The sequence below is a fragment of the Tamandua tetradactyla genome, chromosome 14 (genome assembly GCF_023851605.1).
Source record: "Tamandua tetradactyla isolate mTamTet1 chromosome 14, mTamTet1.pri, whole genome shotgun sequence".
NCBI lineage: Eukaryota > Metazoa > Chordata > Mammalia > Pilosa > Myrmecophagidae > Tamandua > Tamandua tetradactyla.
Window position 1 is genome coordinate 64,309,453 of NC_135340.1, and position 27,160 is coordinate 64,336,612.

Genomic DNA, 27,160 nt, shown 5'->3' on the forward strand with positions numbered 1-27,160 from the left:
ACACATGGCTTAAGGAAATACAGAGAGAATTTTTGATAAATGTTAATATTAGTAGAAACACTGAACTGAGAAAGTACTCATTTTAGAGCCTCCGGCAAGAGTAAAGTTTAAGGCAATCTCTATTCCTTATTACCAAATGCTGAAATTGAGGGTACCGTGTTATGTAGTGTGCTCCATGGAGCGAATGTCCTCTTACTTTTGATCATGCTGACATCATTGGCTCCATCACCGATGGCCAAAGTGACAGCATTTCTGTGCTTCTTCACCAGTTCAACTACTTGGGCTTTCTGGAGTGGGGTGACTCGGCAGCAAACCACGGTTTTACACATGCAGGCAAGTTCTAGGAGATCATTTTTGGCATCACTCTCTAGGGCATAGGCCTGTGTTATTAAATAAACAAATAAACTTAGTAACTAACTAATATAGAGATAAAGATAGAGATGAGATGAGATTGCGAGAGAGGGAGAGATCATAAAGATATCCTAGGAAGAAACAAAGCAACATATGAGAGATGTCATTTGGGAAGGAAATTCTGTGTTTCTCAACTGATACTTGCTATACTGTTTAACTTCAACAAGTCATTATCAATTCGAAGCCACACGAGCAACAAAAACAAACTAAGGAAATGAAACTGAACTCCTACTAAGTGCCAAGGAATTCCCTTCTGTGTCTCCTTAATACCTTACCCTGATGCATCAGAGAAGTACAGTTAAATAGTGAAGTTCTAGAAATCACTAAAATTAACTACCTAACAACTCTCATCAAATTTAGAATGAGCCATGAAATGATGGTGATTTGTTTTTTCTAAGTGATGGAGTGTTTGTTTCCTTTGCATCGTTGTTTCATATACTTGTGTTTTGTGGTGTTTGTAGTGGTTGTTAATGTGCAGGCAGGAGAAAACCTGATGATCTGGATAGTGGCACTTGAAGAACACAACAATCAAAATCAAGAGAGGACTGTGCAAAAGGTTGGCCTGCAAACTACGTCTCAGAGAGTGGTCCCTGACCACCTCCACTTTTGCTCACCTCTGAACACACAAGAGCCTTCAGATCTGCCAAGAAATTACTTTAAAAAGAGAACATGAGCCCTTCCAATTAACTGTGCAATTTTTCTTCTGGAAAACAATTCTCTGTACATTATTTAATAAACACATTAAGAAGAATCAGGAATCCATCTTAAATTTGGAGGAGTGACTCTTTGGATAATCAACAAGAGGTATTTAACTGCAGGTTCCTTAGCAAGAAATTCACATCTCATCACAACCTTGCCCCTACTTTCCTTTTGTCAGCTACTACTCTTTATTCCTATCATGCCACATAGCCTCTTTCACATAATTAGAAAGGCTCTTTCTTGCCTTTGTGCCTTTGCACTTGCTTGTTTCCTCTACACCAAAATATCACTTCCTCCAGGAAGTCTTCCCTGACTTTTCCATGAGGAATTAAATGTGCCTGCCTCCATGTTCTCAAAGCACTGTGTCCATTCCTCTTTTACAGTGTTGGTTATCTATCCCAAATGACTGCAGACCCTAAAACAAGGACTGTGTTTTAATCATGTTCATATCCCTAGATTCTAGCACTGGGACCTAAGATGCTTAATAAATGTAATGGTGAGATTGGATTAATGGATGGATGAATGAATATAAAAAGCATGGTCCAGTATAGAAAATTTTCACAAACAGTCCTGTCATTCTTCGGAAATTATGATTTAGCAATCTCAAGTACACTTACCCTTTCTGAAACAGAAAGCATGTAACTGGCTGTCTTGCCCAGAATAGTCCCCCTCTTTTTTTTTTCTTTCTTTAATATCACCAAGTAGAAAAACTCAACTTGTATCTGAGATAGAAAGGCTCAATTACATTCTGCAAAGTATCAGGCTTTGAGTAGGTTGAAATTGTGACTCTTTAAAAAAGATTTCTGACTATACTAGCAGAAGCATGATCAATTCCCCCTAAATGAAAATTGAATTTCATGGTTACATGAGCCAGGCTTTGAAACTGAAGGTGTTCTTGAATAGCATCTGTCTCTGCTCCTTCTTTCAGCATTTATAGAAGCAAAAATAGAGAAGAGTGTATGTTGTCGCCTGAGGACTCTAACCCCTCCACACACTGGTGTCTTTGAGCCTGAAAGAAAGTCCAAGCACAACTTATTAAGGACACTTTCCATATTGTGGTCACTGGGCAATTCAGCTGCTCATCTGCACAAGGGAGAATAGGTTCATGTCATCTGGACAACCTTTCAACTGAGTTTGGCCTGCAGCTGAGCCCTGTAACTTTCCATGGTGTAGAAGGCAACACATCATTATGTCTGGAATCCAGCTGGATAATGCTCCAAGCACTAAGAGCTAACAGACAGCTGATCACAAGGGGGAGAATACAATATAGTCATATCCAACTTCTTTGGTTCTCTAAGAAACTGTCTAAAAGGAAGTACATTTTTTCCAGACTCCGAAAGTGAAAAATGATCATAAAAGCCAGAGAAAGATGCAAGATTAGCATTCTGTGCATATAAATAATTTCAGTGAAGTGCAATTGGAGCTTTTGTCTTCTCAATTAAAAACTCAGAAGAGCATTTTGATATTTGTTCAAGATTTGGAAGCTGAACTGCATTACAAGTACAATGCAAGTTTATTCTATTACGACAAGAACCAGATTTCCTAATCAAAGCAAATTGTTTGGCATTGCTATAAAATGCTGCTATTTAGAAAAACCTCACCAGAGGTATCTTAATGGCAATAATTTGGCGTGGTAATTATATGAAGGTCAGGTTGTGCTCTGCAAATCACAAACTTTAGCAAGAGCAAACATTAGCAAGAGCAATAATTCAGTTGCATTATTTTAATTAATAACAGGGAGCTGTGACACTCTCCCATAAGAAAAACACATAAACAATACTGGTAAGTGTTCTACAGTCATTTAGAGAAGTTGAAATCCTGTGAGCTCAGTGTTTCTTCTGAGCCCCCCATTCACCGTAGAGCCTCAAACAGTAACACATGAAATAGACATTGGAAGTTTCCCTTCCCTTTGCAAACAGGAAATCATTGAGGATGCCCTGTTCCTAAATAGTGTCATTTAATGTCTGGAAAACACAAAAAGAGGCATCATTATGACAGCACAAAAGAGACGGCTATTGGGGTGAAGAAAAAAAGGAAGAACAAAAGCCTTAAGAGAACTCACCAAACTGTGGCCATTTATGATTAAGGCATAATCTCCTGTCACGGTTTCTTCTACAATCGAGCACAGCTCCAGCTGCTGCTTTTTTTCACAAACTGCATGGCCATTGGGAAAACTTCTGCTTTCTCCAAACACATTTTCCTTTGCTTTCCTTAAAGAAGGAGGAAAAAGCAAATCATAACAAAGTACACAGAGCATACCTATTAACTCTAACAAGAGACTGGCCCAGAGGTAAATTCATTTCATCGCTGCTCAGACAGATATGGCATAAGATCCAGTTTCAGTAAGCAAGCTGGATAATTCCTTGTGATGGGGATACCAGAGCAAATTACCAAATTCCAGGAAGTAGGAGGGTAAACATAATGATCTTGATTCTGTTTTAAATTACCTAAAAGCTAAGTTACCATCTTGAGCTGGGTTTGAACTAGGGACTCTTGATAAATTTAGTATATAACCTTGTTTTAGCTTCAAGAACTTAAGCAACACTGATCTGGCATGCAACGTTGTTAAATAATGAAGAGTGAAATACCAAAGAAAATCGACTAAATCTCCCAGGAATTTCAGGGCACTTATATATAAAATAAATTCATCAATTCACAGAGAAATGGAATATGATCCAGCTTAAAATAGCAGTCCTGTGAGAAGCACGTTTTTTTAATTGACAATAAAAAACAAAAGATGATAATCACTGAATTGACAAAGGCATTATAGTGCAATAGAAGTTTGAAAATTGCATTCATCAACTCAAACAATAGAATAAATCTTCTGGGAAAGAAACTGCAGACCAAAATGTAGAAAGTCATCCCAAATGGAAAAGACCTCCAAATGTCCTAGATCTAATCAGCAGTAGGTGTAGGACAATCCTGCCACATCTCGTTCATCTCTGCCATTTAAAAGAAGGTTTTATGATGACGTAACACCCTTGGAAGTGGCATTGTACCGTTCCTTTCAAAATGGAAAGATTATATATTTAAAGGAAAGGAAATTTCATCTCTGAGGACCCTCGGCTTAGGGATAACTGGACAAAAATGCTTTGAAGTAACATAGAACAAGGTAGCATGACTACAGAAACTTCAACTATAACCCAAGAACCAAACAGAAAAGAACTTAGCTCATCCAAGCTCCCTGCTAATGAACCACAAATCCAACCACCAACACTTGGGGCCACAACTTGCATATACAAAATAAGCACCCTCAAGAAAACAGGGAGTGAGAGATAAGAAAGAAAATGGATGTGTTGGCTTAGAGCAAAATGAAATGGTTCCTCAAAGGCTCATTCTATGAAGAAAACATTTATTAACAGAGTTTAAATCGACTCCTCTGAAAGAAGAGAATGTTCACTGTAAAGCACACACACAAACACACAATTATTTTAGCCCTCAGCTTTCTAATTATTTGAAAATGCAACACTAATTGTTTACATATTAAATTAAAAAAAAAAAAAAAACACCATATCTTCCGGCTGAACATCTCTTCTGTCCAGGACCGAAAGCACAGCCCACATCCAGGAACCCAGAGGTTAAATGCCCAGGCTCCAAGAATGATTTCATACATTTAGCAATCAGTTTGCAAAATCAAAGAAAATGATTTAAAAAGTCAGGGTAAAACGTGTGAAATTTAGGGAGTTGGAGTGGAGAGGGGCAGATAGAGCAGACGTGAAGAATCATCGTTTTCAATAGGAGGAAAAGCTTTCTGCATCGGATAATCATGTCAGGGAATCCTCCTCACAATCATGGAAATTTATAGTACTGTATAAAAAATAAAGCTAGGGAGACAAGGTCCCTAGAAATTAACATTTGCATTTCTGTGACGGTGTCGCAGAGCTCATAAATTGGGTCTTAAGAAAACACCAAAGGGAAAACATCTCATAAGGTTTCCTTTTTAGTAAAGTTCTCACTCATGCAGTAAAATGACTCAATCTCTGTTTTCCCCCCAGAGAATGAAAACATTCCAAAGAAGGGTGAAGTTCATGAAAGTATTGGCTGAAATTCTATTTACTTAGGACTTTCCCCCCCTGAACTGTCCTCATAACATCTCACATGAACCCTTTTCCAGGCAGAAAAGGGACCATTTTTCCAACTCTGCTTAAATTCCCGCTGCACTCTGCACAGAGGCCAATGTCTCCTCGCTGGATCGGACTCTCCCGTTTTTAGACCTTTGCCCATGTTTTATAGCTGTCATTTCTTTTTATTCCTGGAACTTAGCTCTTCAAACACCAGCTGGTTCTCACAAAAACAATTTATTAGGGGGTGAAAAAAAAAGCTACGTATAACTCCTTCAGTGAACACGAACTATACATTTTCTGCAGGCATAATGCACAATGCTTAACCACAGGATATAAATAACAAATGCTGAAACAAAAGGGGGCCTGTTTGTTTCAAGGTTCATAATGAAGTGCAGTTTATTACAATGTTGGCATGCAGAAATGCATTACTGGTTGAGGCGATGGTGGCATTCACAGCCCTCTACCACCACCATCACAGCAAAGCATGGTTAAATCCGGGGTGGCTTGCACGCAAGCCATGAAAAAGAAAAGCGATGGTAAGAGAAAGAGTCATATTTTCAGTACTCTTAAGGCACTCTATTTTCAGATATTTAAAGGACTTTTTCAGAAATGGGTTGAAACCATGACACACACTTAAAAGAAGGCAATAACCTCAGCTTTGGTACAGAGATTAGAGAACTGCACTTGGAATCAGGCCTGAGTTCAGGTCTGAGGTCTGCCTCTGACACCGGGTTCCCAACGTTGAGTTATTTCACCTTCGCCACTTGATCCAGTGACAGACACTGGGCGAGAAGCCAGGTCTTCAAACTCCTAGGTCTCAGACGGCCACATCGGACTGGTTGCACTGAGTTGGGACTAAGACTTAGTGTCAAGGGTGCAGTGAAGGGACAGCACAGCCAACAATCGAGAAAGGGAGATAGTACCTGAAACTTGATTTCAAGGCCCAGCCCCATCCCTTACTACCTGTGGGACCTGCAAGGCACTCAACTCTTGAGCTATTTTCATTATAGAAATTAGGGGTAGAGGACCGTGATTTTATATGTCAACCAGGCTGGGTTACGGTGCTCAGCTGTTTGGTCAAGCACTGCCCTACATGTTGTGTGGAGGTTTTTAATAGATGGGATTAGCATCTGTAATCTGTTGACTTTAAGTAAAGGAGATGACTGTCAATAATGTGGGTGGGCCTCAAGCAATTAGTTGGATACCTTTAATGCAAAGAACTGAGGGTTCCAGGAGGAAGAAGAAAATCTGGCTCCAGACTACACCCTCCACTCAGGCCTGAATTTCCAACTTAAGGAATTTGGACTCAAGACTCTTACTATCACTCTTACTGGAATTAACATCACTCTTATTGGAATTTCCAGCCTCCAGTGTGCCGGATGGAATTCAGTCTTGCCAGTCCTCCTAATTGCATGACCAATTTCTTATAATAAATCTCCTTTACACACACATGTGCACATGTGCACACGCACACATGCAAACACATACATTTACACATATCCTGGTTGGTTCATTATCTCTGGAGAATCCTGACTTCAGGAAACAGCCAAGAAGAATAAGGCACTGGAAACCAAAATACATAATACCTATGAAAACTTGGACAGCTGCACTGGTGTGTATTGGATCTCCAAGATCAGGTAACACTCTAACATTCTATGATTAATGATAGAAATTTAACTTACCAGAACGTTTTGTCTGAGTGACTGTAGATAGGGAATTAGCAGATGCATTCTGTTTGGTCCACATAGTGTTTGAAAGACTGCGTGACATTATAGAGGACGTGATGCTCCCCTTCACCAAAGGCCCCACCATTCTCTAATGTCTTATATATAGCCCACATCACACAATTGATTTTACCTGCCTGGCCCTGGAGTCATTTGCATTCAAACAAGTGCTGCTCTTCAAACAAATAACTTTTCATCAAATAAGTATTCCCAGATTACAACACATATTTTGCAGATTAAAGAGAAAACACCAATTCCTTGGAATATCACTAGGATACTTCTCATAAGCAGTGGAATCTCTTCATTGTTTAATTAGTTATAACACATGGATTTTCCTAACAATATAGTATGTGATCAACGTTGCACAAATGAAATATGGTATAAGTTTGTCTGTCAGACCATCTAAAATTACATTATAACTCTGTTTTCCTTTGGGCAGAAGACATATGTGTTGGTGAAATATAATTGATGCAATAATCTTCTGAGAAAACAGCAGTTTAATTGTAGGTTTCTGGGCATGTGCTTATTACTAAAGCAGCTATAAAATTCACCTATTGCTTAAAGTGTCTAAAATTGTTTTGTGACAGTAAATTTGAAACAAGCCGTATGCATGATATGCATGAAAATTACATAACCATGTTTATGAAATAATCTAAACACATATGACAGGTTAAAGTATAAGCATTTAGGTCATTTCCTTCCAATAGCTACTATCACTCAAATTCTGTTCTTCTGGTATTCTTTTTTTTTTTTTTCTTGAACTCCCACTGAACTCAAAAGTATAAAATGAGAAAACGGGTAAAACGTATGGTTTCAGTATTTCATCCCCAATGTTATGGATTTAGATATAAGCAGTCCAGATGAGGCATACAGAGAGCACCTGACAGTAATAACTTTTCCTGGATCTTCTTTCTTTCCCGAATCCTAGTTAAATGCATAAAACAAATGTACTAATTTATTCCTCTCAAAAATAATTTTCTACCATGCATTGCCTCTTACCTTAGACTTTTAAGAACAGGGTTACCTTCAAACCGAGGTACAAATAAATTTATTACCTGCCAGTCAGTTGAGCAAGGCAGCCTTAGGTGTCCTGAGATATTAAGTCTAGATAGAAATTATTATTTTTCCTTCTGAGTATATTTTGCTCTTATTAAAAAAACAACAACAAAAATAGATAACTTTTGGGGCTTTTTCTAATTGTAAAAGCATGAATGATCATTATTAAAACTTCAGATACAACAAAAAGCCACAAAAAAAAAAGTAACATGAACCATAATTCTATCATCCAGCAAGAACCTGTATATGTCCTCCTGGACTAGACAGATAGGCAGTTGGAGAGTGTTTTATATATACACACACATGCATTTATTTTGCCAAAAAAAGGAGGGGTCATATCATGCATGAAGTTTTGTAACCTCATATATTTCATGTAAATATATCATGTACACATTCCAATTTCAATAAATACAAAGCACTTTAAATGATTCCATTGTATGTAGACATCATGACTATTAACAAAATCCTTCCTGGCTGGGTATTTGTGCTGCTTTATTATTTTTCTATTATTATAATTGTTGCAACAGTGAATAGTATTTTACATACATACTCACATATTTGTTTACTTATTTCCTTCAGGTAAATTCCTAGAAGTGGGAATCATTGGGTCAAAAGCATACATATATATATCATTTTAAAATACATTGCTAGGTTGCCCTCTAGAGAGTATCTACCAATTTATACTGCAAACAACATTATATGAGAATTCATATTTCTCCACATTCCTTCCATATAATGACAGTTATGTCATCTATTTAGTCAACTGAATGTTGAAATCTTGAGATATTACCTCTAGTTCCCTGCCCACTCTCCAACCACCATAAGTGATCCTTTCCAGTCAGCAATATACCTTGTCTCATAGGGAATCAGACAGAACCAAATGCAGAGAAAGAAAAGGGTCAAATTCTTGCCTTTTGGCTACCAAAAGAGACTACTGTATCTTGTAGTGGTGTCATTCTGAATTGAAGCAATCTGAGATTTTTGCAAGGGATGAAAAGAAAAAGTTTTTGTGAGTCTCAAAAGACTAACCCTTAAAGGAATCAGGGCACAAAACGTTGCCATAAGCAACAGACAAGAAAGAAATTACCTCTTTTCTCCACTTCCCAACCCAGTCTAGAGGAGAGGGACATGGAGTAGGAGCTCAGACGCCAGTGAATCACTAAAGGGAGCCTGTGTCCTGGCCCACAAAGGGACTAGTAAGTGATGGAGGAACAATGTGGGTGACGGAATGCTGAGATAAACTTTGGGGAATCGGAGTGTGGAGAATCATCTGCTTCCAACTGAGAGGTACAGTGGCCTGCGGTTAGTAGAGTAAAGGGATTTCAGAAACAGAGATGCCGATGTGAGAGTCCAAGTCTTCCCAGACCCAGAGAGAAGGGGGAGAGCAGCCAGGAGAGCACGGAAGTCAGCCAAGAGGGAAAGGCAGCCATGTAAAGACACCAAACACCGGACTGGGTCACAGAAGTGGGGAGTGCCAGATGCCAGCTGGGAAGATGCTGATGATCAGTAACAGGTGAGACAATTGTGCATCCCAGACCTGAACTAAATTTAACCAACTTTGACCAAGCGTGCACAGTTTAATTTTTCCATCATCAGGCAGAAAAGAGATTGAAGCTCATTTTTAGAAAATTCAATGTGTGCTTCTCTTCTTGCATGCCTGAACGTATTCTGGGCTGCGAAACTCATACCTGATATACAAGCTAGAAATGGCAGGGCCTCCTTCCACTTCTCTTCTTCATATCAATCAAATTCCACTTCCTACCCATTCTACTTCCACACCAGCTGTCAATTTCATTCCACCCTTTCGTTCCTCACTGTCACAGTCTCACTGCCTTAGTTCAATCTTCATCATCTCTAAATTTAGCAATCCAACAGCCTCCTGATGCATCTCCCTGCACTGTTTGTCTCCCTCTCCAAACATACTCCATCCACCCTGTCACTAGAGTGTTATTTCTAAAATTCAAATTTGAACATGTCACATGCTGCTTAGAAATTACCCACATCCACCCAATACCTTCAGGATATAAATTCTAGTTACTTTTGCTTGTCAGTAAACCTGTCTCCAATCCCACCTCTGAAAATTGCCCCCACCTTTAGCTCTATCATACACTCCAGCTACAACTTGGAATATTTCTCTTGGCTATGACTTTTTTTTCTTGTTTCTACACCTTTATACTATTGTTCCATCAACTTGTAATATCCTTATCCAGTACAACCAATTGAGGAGGAAGATCCATAAAGGCTGTGACAGGGACCAGCATGTTATTTCAATATCTTAAGAAGCTTAGTGGAAAATGTAGATTCCCTATGATAAGAATGCATTGCACTCACTAATTTCTTTTTTAATTTTGTATTATTTTGGGATATCAAGCCCAATGTGAGAAATTGTTATATTATGCTGGTTAAAAGCTATGACTGGGAGCTATATATGTCTTACAAATAAAATTTGGGAAATCTAAGTAATTAATACAGATACAATTTCATATTATTTATATATTTTTGATGATAGATTCCATAGAATCTACTGGGGAAAATATTAAGCGAAAGTAGTTCTTTTTGGTGAGAAGAACAGGAACAACAGCTGAAGGAAAGAAGAAAGACAAAATGAAGGAAATAGAGAAGAAAAGAAAGGGGGGAAGGGAGCTCACTGAACATCCATAAAGCTTTAAGTTCTTATCTCACTTAATCTTGAAAATAAAATGCTATATAGTACAGTTATTTTTATCCCCATCTTACAAATGAAGAAAGCAAATAGAGATAGCTTATCAAAAGTCATTCAGTCAGCTAGAGAGCAGAAAGCTGAGATTCCAACTTGGGTCAACTAATTCGAAGTCTCTGCTCTTCCTTCCACATTTGGCAGTCTCCCTCTGAAATTTATTCTGACGCTAGTTTCTAATTTGGTATCTGACTACTCAATGCCTCAAAAACTATTTTTTTAGATTAGCCATTTAATGTGTTTTTGGGGAGATACATGGCAGGTGATTAAGTATGCCGATTCTGGAGCCAAGCTGACAGTATTCAGATCTCAGCTAAACCGCTGACTAGCTGCAAAACTTTGGACAAGGTACTTGACCTACCTGTGCCTCAATTTCCTAATCTGTAAAACAAGAGTCATGAGAATACTTACCATTGGGTTGCTTTGAGATTTAAATGATGTAATACAGTAGACTGCTAACAAGAAGTCCCAGAGACTGTCCGGAAACTTATAGCAGTAAATTCATTAGAATCTAGATCTGCTAGCATGTATTTTCCTTCAGCAGGAGTCAAATTGCCCCAAAAAACAAAAGCCCATTCAAAGAACAAATATTTTCTTAAAATAACAATATTTACATGATAAAGAGAAGTTGGGAGATTTGGTCTGCAAGTATCAATAGGTGGGGGCTGACATTTAAGGTTTCCTTTCTTTACAAGATTTGGAAAAATAAGTGCCTTTGGTTTAAAGATGCAGACACATTAAAGAAGCCCAGAATACTCCACAGTTTTGAAGGGGGAACATTAGCCCCACTCCGGGATAAAGCAAGTGACAAACAGTTTGCCTCTAAGTCACAACCATCTGCTCAGCCAAATCCAAAATGGATTGCATTTGAAGGAGCATCAGTAAGCAAAAACTGTTCTAAGATGGATTTTTAAAAGTGCTGGGAAGTTATTATGCAGATTTTTGAAAGGTTCTCCAAATGAAGAAACCAATAATAATGGGATAAAATAAATTGGTGTATATTAAGAAATACTATGTCTCAAAATTTTGTATTAGCCCATTTCTACCTCCAATTTTGGCATGTGTCTATTTTTTAGTACCATGTTACATAAATCTCACATTTTATTTTTTCATGAATATTATATAGCTGGCTTCAATAGTAACTATGCAAAAATATCTACTTTCTTCAATACTGAAAAACTCTATTTCAACTTTACATACAAAGGCTGTGTTTTCCAAACTTATCTTGGTTCTAAGCTTTATCTAGGTATTTATTAATACAAACACCCAGACCCTGTCCCCTAGATATTCTTAATTGGTAGATCAGACTGAAGCTAAGCAACTGCTCTTTTCAAGAAATGTCGTCAATGATACTGATCAATGATCACCATATAAGAGCTAGCAGTACTCACCAATGTATAATTTTAAAGAACAATTTTTCGACCCAAATGATTTGAAATGTTTTTCTTAAAACGCTTGAGAAATGTTGAAGGCTTAAGACAAGATTTATCACTGATGCCTGAGTTATCTCAGTTTGTCACAAAATTAATGGGAGTTTAGGAAACATACAGAAAGCACTCTATACTAACTGAGGTCCAGGTACTACAGGGTATGTTTCTACTTCCTTTTACCCCTCCCTTCCTCCCTCTCTTTCTTCCCTCCTTCCTTTAGCACTTGCCTGAGTTCTTCTAGGACTTCTCCTGCTGTATTTCCTGCTATCACAAACACTTCATTCATGTCGTCAGTCAGCATGTTGCAGGCATAACCAATGTTGATGGCAGTTTCTGATATGAAATGAAGCCCAGCTCCATTAGAACATGACTCAATAATGTAAATACCTTTTCCATAAAAATTTTGAGGCCAACAGCTGTAGTTTCTTATAGCTGACAGCCCTCTTAATGCCAAACATAGCATGATAGAAGATAAAATACAAGAGATCCAAACAGAAATGAAAGGATCTGGATTCCATGATTGATTTGCAACTTGCTAAATCCATGGAGACCTAGCAACATCTTTGGCTCCCCAGCCTTCTCATCTTGTTTAAAAAAAAAGAAAAATGTTCTATTCCAAAATAGTATTCATGAAAATATCTTAGATCTTGTGATATGGTCAAATGCACAAATACGAAATATTTCTATTTCACAAGTCTCAAGTATTGCCTTTGGGGAGCTAAAATACTAAACTTAGCTAATACTCAGTTCTGTTGTGGTGGGAAAATTGAAGAAAAACTCACAAAACTTTCAGTCAAACAATTAAAATGCTTTGTAAAATTCTTATAGTTCTCCTACACACAATATTACCATTTTTCCATTATATGAGTAGAAACTTGGAATTTGACGAACATCTCAAAAACCACCCAGATTGCTGCTACTATTACTGTACTGGAAAGTTACATGGCAATGGTCAATCCTTCCTCTAATTTTATAGACATGGAGCATAGGGTAGTTACATAACTCCTTCCATTTTAAATAGTCCTTATATTATCTGTAGCTCTACAAAATCATTAGATTTGTCCTAAATCATTGAAGGCAATTGATAAGATCAGATCTTAGATAAGATCATATCCTTTGTATAAACCACAGAAATTGAAGTTGCACATAGTAAATGTATGTATATTTGTAACTAATTGAACAATTGTACTCACATATCAATATCACACTCTATAGAGTCACTATCAAGTAACACCACAGGGCTTAATTCCCTGTTGTTGTTTTTTGTAGTCTGTGATTTGGCTGAAGATATAGGGAACTGATTTATCACATCGGCAAATCCCTCAATGCTCTAAAAAAATACGTATGTCAGTTAATGAATATTTTCAGTTTACTGATGTTTTCAGTCAAGCATAAAATAAGTTTTGTTGTAAGCATTACTGCTAGCAATAGATCCAAAATGTATTGAACCCCTTTCTGTCTTATGCAGTCAACCTTCTGAACATATTGACTCGTTGATGACTTGGTATTTTGTCATGCCTGAAAGTGCCTAGATCATTGAATGGGGAGTCCTGTAATTCAGTCCATTTGCACTGGCACAACCGTAATGATTGTTAAAATACTTAATATTCCCAAACCAGTTGATCAACAGTTGCTGCCCTGAGCCTCTCCAAAGACTCCCACAATCCTGGTTTCTCCCCCAAAACCCTTCCCTGCCATCTAATGAAATGCTCTTGAAGTCTGTAATGTTCTGATTCAATGCCATGCAAACATCTCTTCTGATTGGCAACAGTATTCATATGTATCAATTGATAAATATTTTAATACCATCATTCCTTATTGGCATAACTATTATAGTTATGAGACCCAGGCAATTGTACCGAAACTCATCTGACCCAAGAGTACACTATGGAAAATATTTTGCTAGTTTGTTTTTATTTGTTTGATAGTAAATTCTTGCAATTCATTGTTTTTTTCTTTTTATATCTCAATTCTTTCCTATATGGAAGACTGGACAAATAGCCAATTAATTGAGCTTTCTGGTTAATTAAAATTTTTACCATAGAAGTTATCTCCCCCTTCTCAAAACATCATCATTATCCAGTTTCAAATTACCTTGTTTGTCTCCTGTTAGAACCCACAGTTTGATATTGGCTAGTGATAAATTTGTAACCGTTTCAATGACACCCTCTTGTAATTCATCTTCTACAGCCGTGGCACCTAGTAGCTTCATTAAAAAAACAGATAATATCTATGTTAATGCATGCAAATGACATCCATAATATCTATGGCTTTCAATCACAGAGTCTGGAAGCCAAGGAACATAAAAATGAAGACAGAAATTTTGATGCATTGATATAAACAAACTATCTAGAAGGTGCAGAGATGGGTTGGGAAGGACCTCAAGAGGAGGTTGCCAAATCAATATGATGGGTGCACTAATTAGTGGCAGGGATTCTGAGAGTTTGAATTTACCTGAGGAGTCTAAAAGGCTCAGATATATTATGATCAATCAGAAGCCAGTTGGACCTCTAGGGTCTGAAGTACTCTCTAGTTGCTTCCCCACATATATGAACCATGGAGCAGTCCAAAGGAAAGCCCTTACCCCACCGTCAGAAGACTGATCACAAAAATGTAGATTAACAAGCCAGTAAATGCCATGAACTAAAAGTAAAGGATCCTGTGCTCTAAGTCATCTAAAGATGAACAAAGTATTCTCCCTAATACTTCACAGTGGCTGAGTTCTCTAGCCTCAGAGCCATCAGGGAACAGTTATTTCTAGAATAGACCACACTCTGGACAGCACAGATGTCAGCAGAATTTCATGGGCTTTTAATGGTTTAACGCTATAGCCCCACTCCACATAACAAGTTTCTCTGCTTTATGGGTCATAAAGAAGGAAGGGAAAAAAAGCAAAACCCACAACATCAAAGACAGACAAAATGACAAAAAATAGGGAGTCTATCTTCCATTCTCAGGGGACTTCCAATTGCATAAGCCGCTGCTAATAAATATAAACCACTAGAACCTCTAGGGTCATTTGTGGCAAATTCAAAGTTAATGTACCAAGCATGACTCAATGTTTGAAAGAGTAACATCTTCTGTGTTCAAGATGATTTAGACAATAGCTTATTCCTATGCGAGATCTCAAATGTATGCTACCTCTTCTCTAAACACAAGCTATCGTGCTTCTTAACTCATACCATCAAATCTCTTTCAATTTCTTCGTAGAGCCCAGCTATCCGTTCATCCCTCTCGTCTGTGGCAATATTTGCATCTTCAAGCATTTTATACCACTGTTTAAAGTACATGTCGTCCAGATCTCTGTATGCAATGGCCAAAGTTCGGAGGCCTTCCCCTGCAAATTCCTGCCAGAGAAGACAGATTTAAGAACAGTCACATGCACAAAAAATAATAACAACACAGTAATAACAACAAAAATAACAGTGAAGGAGTTTTTACTCAACTTCATTTTGTCCTAAGATAGCATTGCTTTTTCGTGTGTTCGCTATATGATGGGGGTCACATTTCATTCTTTTTCCATGTGAGTATCCCCCTATTGCAATACCATTTGGCTGAATTTTTGTTTGTTTATTTGTTTTGTTTGTTTGTTTGCTTGTTTGGGAATTGAATGGGCCAGGAACCAAACCCGGGTCTCCCACATGGTAGGCACGAATTCTACCACTGAACTACCCCTGTACCCTCCCTGACCTCCACCTTTTTTATCTCCTTGGAGGTGGGAGATAGTATTTGTATTTTGTATTATATTTCTATGGGGTTAAAACAGTCAAGGGAACTAGAATTTACACTAAAAACAATTAAATGCCTACTGAAGTGTTCTAGTTGAAAGGTTATCAATGGTTCCCATGATGTGATATATCCATTTTCCTTTTGAAGCAGCATATATTGGGTTCCAACCAATTCATTGCCTGGAGGAAGCACTCCTGGCTATGAGATGGATCCAGCCTGTTTCATGGTCTAAGACCCTGACTTCTAATGGGGAGGAGAAGATGCTTAGAGGATCCATAACTCTCAAATCAAAGGTAAGAGGTTCCCCCAAGGGAATGCAGCATGACAGCTCATCGAGGTCTTGTCACATTCTCCCTAGTTATACAGTTATATCTAAAATTAATCAAGCCCTAACTATGTGGCTGGCACTGTGCTATAAACACTGCACATGAATTTCTTCACTTCATCCTCATCACAAACATATTACAATTATTACTTCCATTTATGAATGGTATAGCTGAGGCCAAAGAGTTTGAGAAACTTGCTTAGGTCACACATCTAGCAAGCTGCAAAGCTGGGATTTTAGTTCAGATCTTGACTCCAGAGTCTGAGCCCTTTACTTAGACCCTGAACTACAACTCCTTTCCAATCAGTGTCATGGCATCAGGAAGGAAGGAAGGATAGGTGACTAATAGTAACAGATAAGTGCTAAGAAAAGTTCTGTCAAGTCTTGTACCCTATTGGTACATGTGTTCAAGCCCTCAATCTTTGCCTACTGAAATCCAACTTATTAAATGTCATGAGTTCATTGAACAGCCCTGTTATGGATGTGTCCTGTGGATGTGAACTCATTTTTAAATAGATTCTTCAAACATCCTGTTAAAATGAGGCCAGACTGAATCAGGGTGGGCCTTAATCTAATATAATGAGTGCTTATTAGCAGACGAAATTTTGACACAATAGATGTGAGTGAATAGGCAACAGATGGCGACATGATGGAAGTAGATATTGAGATTGCCAACAAGCTGCCACCACAACGCTACAGACTTCAAAGAAAGCATAGCCTGCCAACACCTTGATTTTGGACTTTTAGCTTCCAAAACTGTGAGACAATAAATTCCTGTGGTTTACGCCAACCAGTCTGTGGCACTTTCTTACAGCAGCCCTCACAAACTAGGATAATGCCTGAGTCACACACTGAAGGTGACAATTCTTCCCTTGAACTCTGATAGCATACTTTAATAACTGCTTTGTGGCAGTTGTTACATTCTACTTTGTTTTATAGGCATTTGCGTGGTTGTCTCATCACCCCTGCAGGAATGCAAAATATTTAGGGGCAGAGATTATAAATTCCCCATCCTTGAATCCTCTACCACATACATGGAGAACAAACACCTTTAAAAAACTTAAGCTCAACTTAATTGTGACATTCCTAGATCAAAAATCAAGTGAATCTTTTTCTGGAATCAGACCACAATGAAAAGTATCATGTTAGGGCCATAGCTTTTCTTTGAAAAAGCATTTAACAACAATAACACTCTTTATTTGTATTGTCTTTATATGTCAAAAAACTTTTATATTCATTATTTTATCTGACGACTATGGTGGAAGATAAGGTGAGTTAAAGAAGATGAGGAAAGACGTTCTTAAGAACAAAATGGGTTGTCAGGGATTATGCAAAAGTAAGGCAAAATGAGTACCACTTTCTCCTAACTCTTGATTTAGGACCTCTTTTATAACAACCCATTATTTCCTTAGCAGTAGATTCCCAAGCTTGCCATGGAATGGGACACTCTGGAAAGGGCAGTGCCCTGTTAATCCCACAGCCTGACACAACCCTATTCAGTCCAGGAGGCTGAAAGTTCTCAGAGGCTCAATGACAACAATCCCCCTGCCTGGTTTTGGCAACAGGAAAAAATATAAATCTTGGTTAAAGCATGCACGTCTCACCCAGAATGCTCAGACGTAAACAAAATTGGGAATTGCCTGATTCTACTTGTGTAAGTACAATAAATATTGATTACCTGGTAGGCAATTGATGACTCAAAAATCATACGGTTTTGTCCTCTTTCGTGTCTGGCTTTTTTGACTTAACATTGTGAGATTCATCCATTTTTGCACATAGTTTAATTCATTCTCATTGCTGTATAGTATTCCATTGTGTGACTATATCATGGTTTCTACTTATGATGTGCAATTGGATAGCTTCCTCTGGGAGTTATCATGAATATTTTTGTGAATGTTTTTATACTCCCATTTTTACACTGGGTTTTTTTTTGTCTTTGTCTTGTTAAATTGTAGGATTTCTTTATATATTCTATTTATTAAACTGTTATTGGATATGTGGTTTCCAAATATTTTCTCTCATTGAGCAGATTGTCTTTCCACTTTTGTGGCAAAGTCCTTTGATGCCCCCAAATTTTTAATTTTGATGTGGTCCCATTAATTTTTTCTTTCATTGCTTATGCCTTGGGTGTAAACTCTAAGAAACCATTGCCTAACACAGGGACCTGAAGATGTGTCCCTACATTTTCTTCAGTTTTGTAGCCCTGGCTCTTACATGTAGGTCTTTGATCCATTTCAAGTTATTTTTTGTAAATGGTCTAAAATAGGTGTCCTCTTTCATTATTTTGCAGATGGATATCCCGTTCTCCCAGGACCATTTGTTGAAGAGGCTCTTTCTCAATTGAGTGTACTTCTGTCAATATTTTATGATTACATTCAGTGGTAAACTGGTAAGCCTGCTCTCCAGTAGGAAGGTGGGAAGGAATAGGATGCCTTGATTTGTGGCATTTGCCTATTTATATTATGTAAATACCCCTACAATGGCCAATTTCAAGCTATCAGTGGTCTAAGAAATTACTCACAAAATTCCTGAATATTTAAAAATTGTCTTCTGTGAGCTAGTATGCATCAAAGTTTTCAAACTTTTTGGTCAATGCTGCTTTCTTTTTATCTTTTCCAGAAATTTTATGGTTTCATTTTTAAGTCTATTCATGACTTTCATGCAACTTTGGGAAACAGAGGAAGGAGATATGTGTGCTCAGTTTACCATGTAAAGTCTAGAAGTCCTAACTGATTTTTTATTTGAAAAACTGTAAATTAAAAGTATAGCGGCCCAACTGGAGAAAATTCCCCCTTATACCACAAGTAAAGCTTTGATGGTTCCTTTACTTCCCGCCATATCCAGGAGTTTGAGAACACCATAATCCATCTCTAACATTTTCTCTCATAATCCTAGGTTTTCTTCCTTGCTAAAAAGCCATTTGAGGCACTATGTAACTTTTAAGCATTTTTATTGACATACAACTTATATACAGGGAAGCACACAAATCCTCAGTGTATACTTTAACAAATTTTCCGAAAGTGAACATACCCACAAAACCAGTACTCTGAAGAAGCAGAACATTCTAGGAGCCCAAAAGCCCTTTTTGTGCCCCTTTCCTGTCACTCCTCCCCCCTGCAAGGATAACCATTATCTTGGCTTCTAACACCATAGATTAATTTTGCCTGCTTTAAAACATTTTGTAAATGCAATCAGCAGTTTAATGTAGCTGGCTCATACCAGCTCACAGGATTCACTTATATGATTGCTCTTCAGTGAATAACACTGACACAATCTCAATTCTATAAATGCAATTTTTATTGGATATACAAGCTAGAATCAACCTATAAAAAAGTACTAGAGACTTAATTTTAACTACAGAATAGAATGTAAATTTTATATATCTTGGCAAAGTAAATAAAAAGATTAAAAGTGTGAAATGTAGGGGGTAGAAAAATGGTTGAGAGCATACTGCAAATTCTATATCTTTCAGAATGGAGAATTCACAAATATTATCTTGATTTGATAAAATATAGATGTATTTACAAGTGAAATGAAATGATGCCTGGAGTTTTCTTTAAAACAATTCAGTTTAAAAATTCTAGATGGAGCTAGATAAAACACAATTGGCAAAATGTTGACAGTTGTTAAAGCTGTGTGGTATGTACTGTCTCCTTTTGTATATGTTTGAAATTTTCCATAATAAATAAATAAATGTTAAATATTCAGTAATCAAAGTTTAAGCATATAACTTAAGATTATAATAACCCCTAGGACAAAATGGGAGAAAAAGAAAAAGAAATTAATAAAAGTGTTTGCTTCTGGACACTGGAACTAGAAATGGAGCTTGACTTTTACTTTTTGTTCTAAACTCTTCTGTAATTTTTTTTATCTTTTGCCATCTGAAAATTTTATTTTACTAATAAAAAATTGTTGAAATATTAAGGAAACCATCATCAAGGCAAGTTATGTATAAAAAATTACATTTTAGAAACTATGTTCTATGGAGTTAGTTAGTATTTAATAATCGGTCCAACTGATTGGGTAACTATGATGGTTAGGTTTATGTGTCAACTTACCTAGGTAATGGTGCCCAGTAGTCTGGTCAAGAAAGCACTGGCATAACTATTACTGTGAGAACACTATGTGGACTTAACTCATCAGTAAGTTGACTGCATCTATGACTGATGACATCTAGAATCAACTAAGGAGAGTATCTTCAGCAATGAGAGACATTTAATCCTATCAGTTAATGGCTTTAAAAGGAGATGTGATGACTTCAATAGTCAGAAGAGAGACTTTTCATCTCTACTTCAGACAGCCAGCCTCTCCTGGGTAAGTCATCAAAAATCTTCAGTGGAGTTGCCAGCTTGCAGCCTGCCCCACGGAATTTGGACTTGTGCATCCCCACAGTTCTGTGAGACACTTTTATAAAACGTCATATTTGCAGCTATCTCCTGTTGGAACTGTTCCTCTAGAGAACTGACTAATACAGCTCTGGTACCAGGTAGTTTTTGAGAATTAGAATCTTAAAATTAGTTTTTGCAATTGTTTCCTCAGGGTAGACCACAGAATTATCTAGCAAAGAATCAGCAGAATCTAGGGTTTCTACTCTTATTATATTCAAAGGCACTAAAGACTCTATTACCAGTAATCGAGATAGCATTAACAGTTCATGGCATGAGTTGACAATAGAGCTAAGCAAAATATCACCATTATATTCTGCTAATTATATGCTTATATCGGACAAGGTTATGGGTGAAAGCTTTTTTGATACCTTTACAGAGTTTTGTGGAATTAAGAATTATAATGATGTTGGCTGGTTGTTGTTAGATATGCTGGATACAGTGATGAAGTTAAGGATGAGCTGAAGGTTTCAAATTTGCAACTTTAACGCCATATGAAGATGCAAAATTTGTGTGTCCTGAAAGAAAGTTTTTTGTGGCTGCAGGCTTGAGATTTCTGGATACCAGACACAGAGTCTCATTCTGCGAGTAGTAAATTTACAACATAAACTAAAATCTCAACCTTGCAGGGTGTCTGCTGTTAAAGTAAGGGCATTGATTGGAAAGCAATGAGATGCTGATAATTGGGATGGGGACATATGGGTTGATAATGATGGCAGTGGGGACTTTGAAACCCTAGATTCTGCTGAGTCTTTGCTAGATAATCCTGTGGTCTACCTGGAGGAAACAGTTGCCCCATCTCCAGCCTACCTTGAGGAAATAGCTTCAGGACCTCCAGTCTTTCCTGATGAGTCTGCCATCCAACTCCCACCTGAAGGGATGAATTCTTCAACCTACTCAACCTGTAACTATCTGCCCTGAGGAAATAACCTTCATTCCTTTGTCTGGAGAAAATAATCCTGTTTCAGGAGAAGAAACTACAAAGGAATGTCCTGAGGTAATTGTCTTGAAAGATACTTCAAATTCTTTTCACAACCCACACCCACTATCCCTCTTTTCTTCAAGACTATAACTAGTCTAATATCCCAACAGACACCACAAGGTAAGGTACAAAGTGTGACCCATGAGGAAGTATGCATGTTCCAAAAGATCTGCATGCATTTCCAATTTATATAGACAGAAATCAGGAGAATATGTGTAGGAAAGGATATTAAGGGTGAGTGATAATGGTGGAAGGAATATAAAGTTGGACCAGGCTGAATTTACTGATATGGGCCCACTAAGCAGAGATTCTGGATTCAATGTTGCAGGAGTTAGAAAGGATATTAACTGTTTGTCTGGATGGCTGGCTAAAACATGGATCAAAAAGTGGCCAACATTACCTGAGATTGAAATGCCAGAACTGCCCTGGTATAACGGAGACAAGGGAATCCAAAGGCTTAGAGAGATTGAAATGTTAGAATAGATTTATCATTCCTGCTCACACACCACAGTAAAGTCCAGAGGACACATCTTTCACCAGGAGATTGAGGAATAAATTTGTGAGACTAACTCCATCATCTCTGAAGAACTCTATAGTTACCTTCTTTGTAGGTTAGATATTACTGTGGGAACTGCTGTCACTGAGCTGGAATCCTTAAACACAATGGGGATGATTGGGTACCAAGTAGGCAGAAACCATGTGGCAACACTTTAATTGCCAAAGATAGGTGGGTGTGGCTACCCTAATGGGCAGGAACCTCAAAGCAGCAGTCAAAATAATTTGACTCACACAGTCAACTAGCATTGGCTAGTAGATCATGGGATACCTACACATAAAAAAGATGGGCAGTCTACTTAATTCTTACTTGAGCTGTATAAGCAACAGAATTCTAGGTCAAGTGAGCAAAAGTCTAACCTGAATTACAAAAACAGGTAATCAGGGCCCCTTAATCAATTCCCAGACTTGAGAGAGCCCCTTGAATGAAGGGAAGGTCAGGTCCCCTTGGAGAAGGACCTTGTTACACTGCAAAAAATGCACACTGTTAATTGGGCTCTCAGATTTTCCCAAAGAGACCTAAGGCCTTTTATCATGATAACTGTACATTGGGGAAAAGGAAATGATTAGAAATTTTGAGGACTATGAGACACTTGCTCAGAAGTGACATTCATTCCAGGAGACCTAAACATCACTCTGGTCCACAAGTCAAAGTAGGAGCTAATGGAGGTCAGGTGATGGAGTTTTACCTCAGGTCCATCTCTCACCATGGGTCCAGCAGGTTTCTGGACTCATTCTGTGGTTATTTCCCCAGTTCTGGAATGCACAATTGGAATAGACATACTCAGCAATGGGCAGAATCTCCACATTAGTTCCCTGAATTGTGGAGTGAGGGCTATTATGGTAGGGAAGGCCTAGAGGAAGCCACCAGAATTGCCCCTACCTAGCAAAATTGTGAATCAGAAGCAATACAGGATTCCTAGAGAGGATTGCAGAGATTAGTGCCACTCTTAAGGACCTGAAGGATGCAAGGGTGGTGATTCCTACCAAATCTCTGTTCAGCTATCCTATTTGGCCTGTGCAGAAAACAGATGGGTCTTGGAGGATGAGAGTGGATTATTATTATAAACTTAACCAGGTTGTGACTTCAAATGCAGTTGCTGTTCCAGATACGGTGTCATTGCTTGAGCAAATCAACACATCCCCTGCCTCCTAGGTATGCAACTATTGATCCAGTAAATGCTTTTTTTTCACAATTGCTGTTAGTAAGAACCACCAGCAACAGTTTTCTTTCAACTGGCCAGGCCAGCAGCATATCTTCACTCTCCTATCTCAGGAGTATATCAACTCTCCAGTCTTATGTCATAATCTTGTCTGCAGGGACCTTGATCATTTCTCCCTCTGGCAAGACATCACACTGGTCTATTATATTAATGATATCATACTGATTTGGACCTAGTGAGCAAAAAGTAGCAACTACTCTAGACATATTGGTAAGGCATTTGCATGTCAGATGATGGGAGAGAAATCCAATAAAAAATACAGGATTTTGCACCTCAGTGAAATTTCTAGGTGTACAGTAGTGTGGGGCATATTGGGATATCCCTTCTAAGTTGGAGGATAAGTTGTTGCATCTGGCCCCAACTATGACCCAAAAAGAGGCACAATGCCTAGTTGGCCTAATTGGATTTTGGAGAAAACATATCCCTCATTTGAGTGTGCTACTTCAGACCATTTACTGAGTGACTAGAAATTCTGCTAGGTTTGAGTGGGGACCAGAATAAGAGAAGGCTTTGAGATAGGTCCAGGTTGCTACACAAGCTGCTCTGCCACTTGAGCCACATGATCCCACAGATCCAATGGTGGTGGAAGTGTCAGTGGCAAATATGTATGCAAATAGGAGAATCATGACTTGGGCCCTTGGGATTTCAGAATAAAGCTTTGCCATCCTGTGTAGATAACTACTCTCCTTTTGAGAAACAGCTTCTGGCCTGCTACTAGACCTTAGTAGAGACTGAATGTTTACCCATGTGCCACCAACTTATCTGACCTGAGTTGCTTATCATGAGCTTGGTATTGTCTGACCCAACAAGTCATAAAGTTGGGCATGCATATTCCATCATAAAATGGAAACTATATATACAACGTAGGGCTCAAGCAGATCCTGAAGGTACAAATAAGTTGCATGACAAAGTGGCCCAAATGCCCATGGTCTCCACTCCTGCAACATTACCTTCTCTTTCCCAGCCCAGAGCTATGACTTCTTGGGGAGTTCCTTATACTCAATTGGTTGAGGAAGAGAAAACTCAGTCCTGGTTTATAGATGGTTCTATGTGATATGCAGGTATCACCCCAAAGTGGACAACTGCAACACTACAGCCCCTTTCTGTACATCCTGAAGTACTGTAGTGAGGAGAAATTCTCCCACTGGATGGAACTTCGAGAAGTGCACTTCGTTGTTCATTTTGCTTGGGAGAACTGGCCAGAGGTGCATCTGTTTTCCTGATTCATGGGCTGTGGCTAATGGTTTGACTGTATGGTCAGGAATTTTGAAGGAACATGATTTTAAAAAAGCAACAAAGAGGTCTGGGGAAGAGGTATGCAAGCAGACTTTTCTGAGTGGGTACAAACATGAAGATATTTATGTTAGATGTGAATGTTCATCAGAGGGTGACTTTAGCAGACAAAGTTTTTAATAATCAAGTGGATAAGATGACCCATTCTGTGGATACCAGTCAGCCTCTTTCCTCAGCCACTCCTGCCATTGCCCAAAGGGCTCATGAACAAAGCAGTCATGATGGTAGGGATCAAAGATATGCTTGGGCTCAGCAACACGGACTTCCATTCACCAAGGCCAACCTGGCTACAGGCACTGCTGAGTGTCCAATTTGCCAGCATCGGAGACCCACATTCAGTCCCCAACATGGCACCATTACCCAAGGTGATCAGCTTTCTACCTGGTGGCAGGCAGATTATATTGGACCACTTCAATCACAGAAGGGATAGTGATTTGTTCCTCCTGGAATAAACACATACTCTGGTTATGGGCTTGCCTTCCCTGCATGAAATGCTTCTGCCAATACTACCATCAATGGACTCACAGAATGCCTTATCCACTATCATGGCCACCTTATCCACACAGCATTGCTTCTGATCAAGGAAATTTTCACAGCAGATGAACTGTGTGAATGGGTACATGTTCATGGAATTCTCTGGTCTTACTACGTTCCCCATCAATCTGAAGCAGCTGGATTGATAGAATGGTGGAATGGTCTTTTGAAGACTCAGTTACAGCAACATCTTGGTGGCAATACCTTGCAGGGCTGGGGCAATGTTCTCCAAGAAGCTGTGCATGCCCTGAATCAGCATCCACTCTGTGCTGCTATTTCTCTAATAGCCAGGATTCACAGATCCAGGAATCAAGGAGTAGAAATGGGAGTGGCACCATTCATTATCACCCCTAATGATTCACTAGAAAAATTTTTGCTTCCTGTTCTCTGCAACCTTAAACTCTGTTAATCTACCTGTCTTAGTTCTAAAAGGAGGAGTGTTTCCACCAAGAGACTAGAATTGCCCCTACCTAGCAAAATTGTGAATCAGAAGCAATAGAGGATTCCTAGAGAGGATTGCAGAGATTAGTGCTACTCTTAAGGACCTGAAGGATGCAAGGGTGGTGATTCCTATTGAACAACAATTATTGTATTGAACTGGCCACTTCAGTGATTCCACTTGGCCACTTAGGTCTTCTTCTGCCTCTGAAAAGAAAGGGATTACCATGCTGGCTGGGATGACTGATCCTGACTACTGAGGAGATAAAGGACTACAACTACACAATGGAGTTTTCATGTAACACGGAATATCCCTTACGGCATCTATGTGATTAAAATCTACATGATGATGATTAGAGCACTACGCGTTGTGATCAAAGTTAATGGAAAGTGCAATACTCTATCCAGGTAAGGCTACAGATGGCCCAGAAACTTCAGGAATGAAGGTTTGGGTCACCCCACCAGGCAAAGAACCACAGCCAGCTGAGATGCTTGCTGAGGGTAAAAGGAATTATGGAATGGAAAGTGGAAGGAGGTAGTGACAAATATGAGCTGCAACCACATGACCAGTTACAGAAACAAGGATTGCATTGGTATGAATATTTCTTCTTTGTTTTGTTTTGAGTATGTTTGTATTTGTACATAAAGCAAATAACTTCATTTTCTTCTCTATCTTACCCCCTTGTCATATGACATAAATTGTATTATTCATGTTGTAGTATTTAAGTTATAGGATATCAAGTTTAACAGTGAACATACCCAAGGTCTTGCACCCTATTCTGCAGAGATTTAATGCATTTCTGGTTGTACACAGGTCAGCTGATTATTGTCAGGTGAAAAATATGTCTGTTATTGGTTTTTTTTTTTAGAGATTAAGTATGGTTTCAGGTGATGTGCACAGCTGCCACACTGACAAGGAGTGGCCTGTGATGGTCAGGTTTATGCGTCAACTTGGCCAGGTGAAGGTGCCCAGTTGTCTGGTCAAGCAAGCATGAGCCTGTTACTTTGAAAACATTTCATGGACTTAATCAATAACTTGATTGCATCTATGACTCATTACACCTGCAATCAACTAAGGAGAAGTGTCTTCAGCAATGACATTTAATCCAATCAACTGAAGGCTTTAAAAGGAGAAGTGATGACTTCAGCAGTTAAAAGAGAGAATTTTTATCTCTGCTTCACCAGCCAGGCTTTCCTGGGGAATTCATTGAAAACCTTCATCAGAGTTGCCAGCTTGCAGCCTATTCTACGGAATTTCAACTCCTGCATCCCCATAGTTGCATGAGATTTTTTACTTTCTAAAGGATTTCTTACTTTTATAAAATCTCATATTTACAGATATTTCCCATTGGGTCTGTTTCCCTAGAGAGCCCTGACTGATAAAGAACTATAATTATCCTTTATTTTTAGTACACTGACTCTCTGAAAAAAGATACCTCTAGCACTTTATGCTTCTTATAAAAAAAAGAAAAAATTGGGAGGCTGGTAGTTGCTAATTCTCTCACACAGCTGCAATAGCTAGAAACATGTAAGAGTCCTTTGGGGGAATGCTAACAACCTCCCATATTGCCTGTGCCTCCTGTGGTCATTTCATGG

General features: G+C 38.5%; 1 protein-coding gene across 8 annotated transcripts in view; it reads right to left on the reverse strand.

The window, feature by feature from the left end:
- The window catches only part of ATP8B4 (ATPase phospholipid transporting 8B4 (putative)), a 282,452-nt gene that overhangs the window by 46,463 nt on the left and 208,829 nt on the right, over positions 1–27,160 (reverse strand). For all 8 annotated transcript variants that reach the window (XM_077127848.1, XM_077127847.1, XM_077127846.1 and 5 more), the window contains 5 exons: positions 15,283–15,447; positions 14,195–14,306; positions 12,328–12,433; positions 3,173–3,320; positions 197–380 (listed from right to left, as the gene is read on the reverse strand). In XM_077127848.1, the coding sequence (XP_076983963.1) occupies positions 197–380; positions 3,173–3,320; positions 12,328–12,433; positions 14,195–14,306; positions 15,283–15,447 (715 nt within the window). The remainder of the gene's footprint in view (positions 1–196; positions 381–3,172; positions 3,321–12,327; positions 12,434–14,194; positions 14,307–15,282; positions 15,448–27,160) is intronic.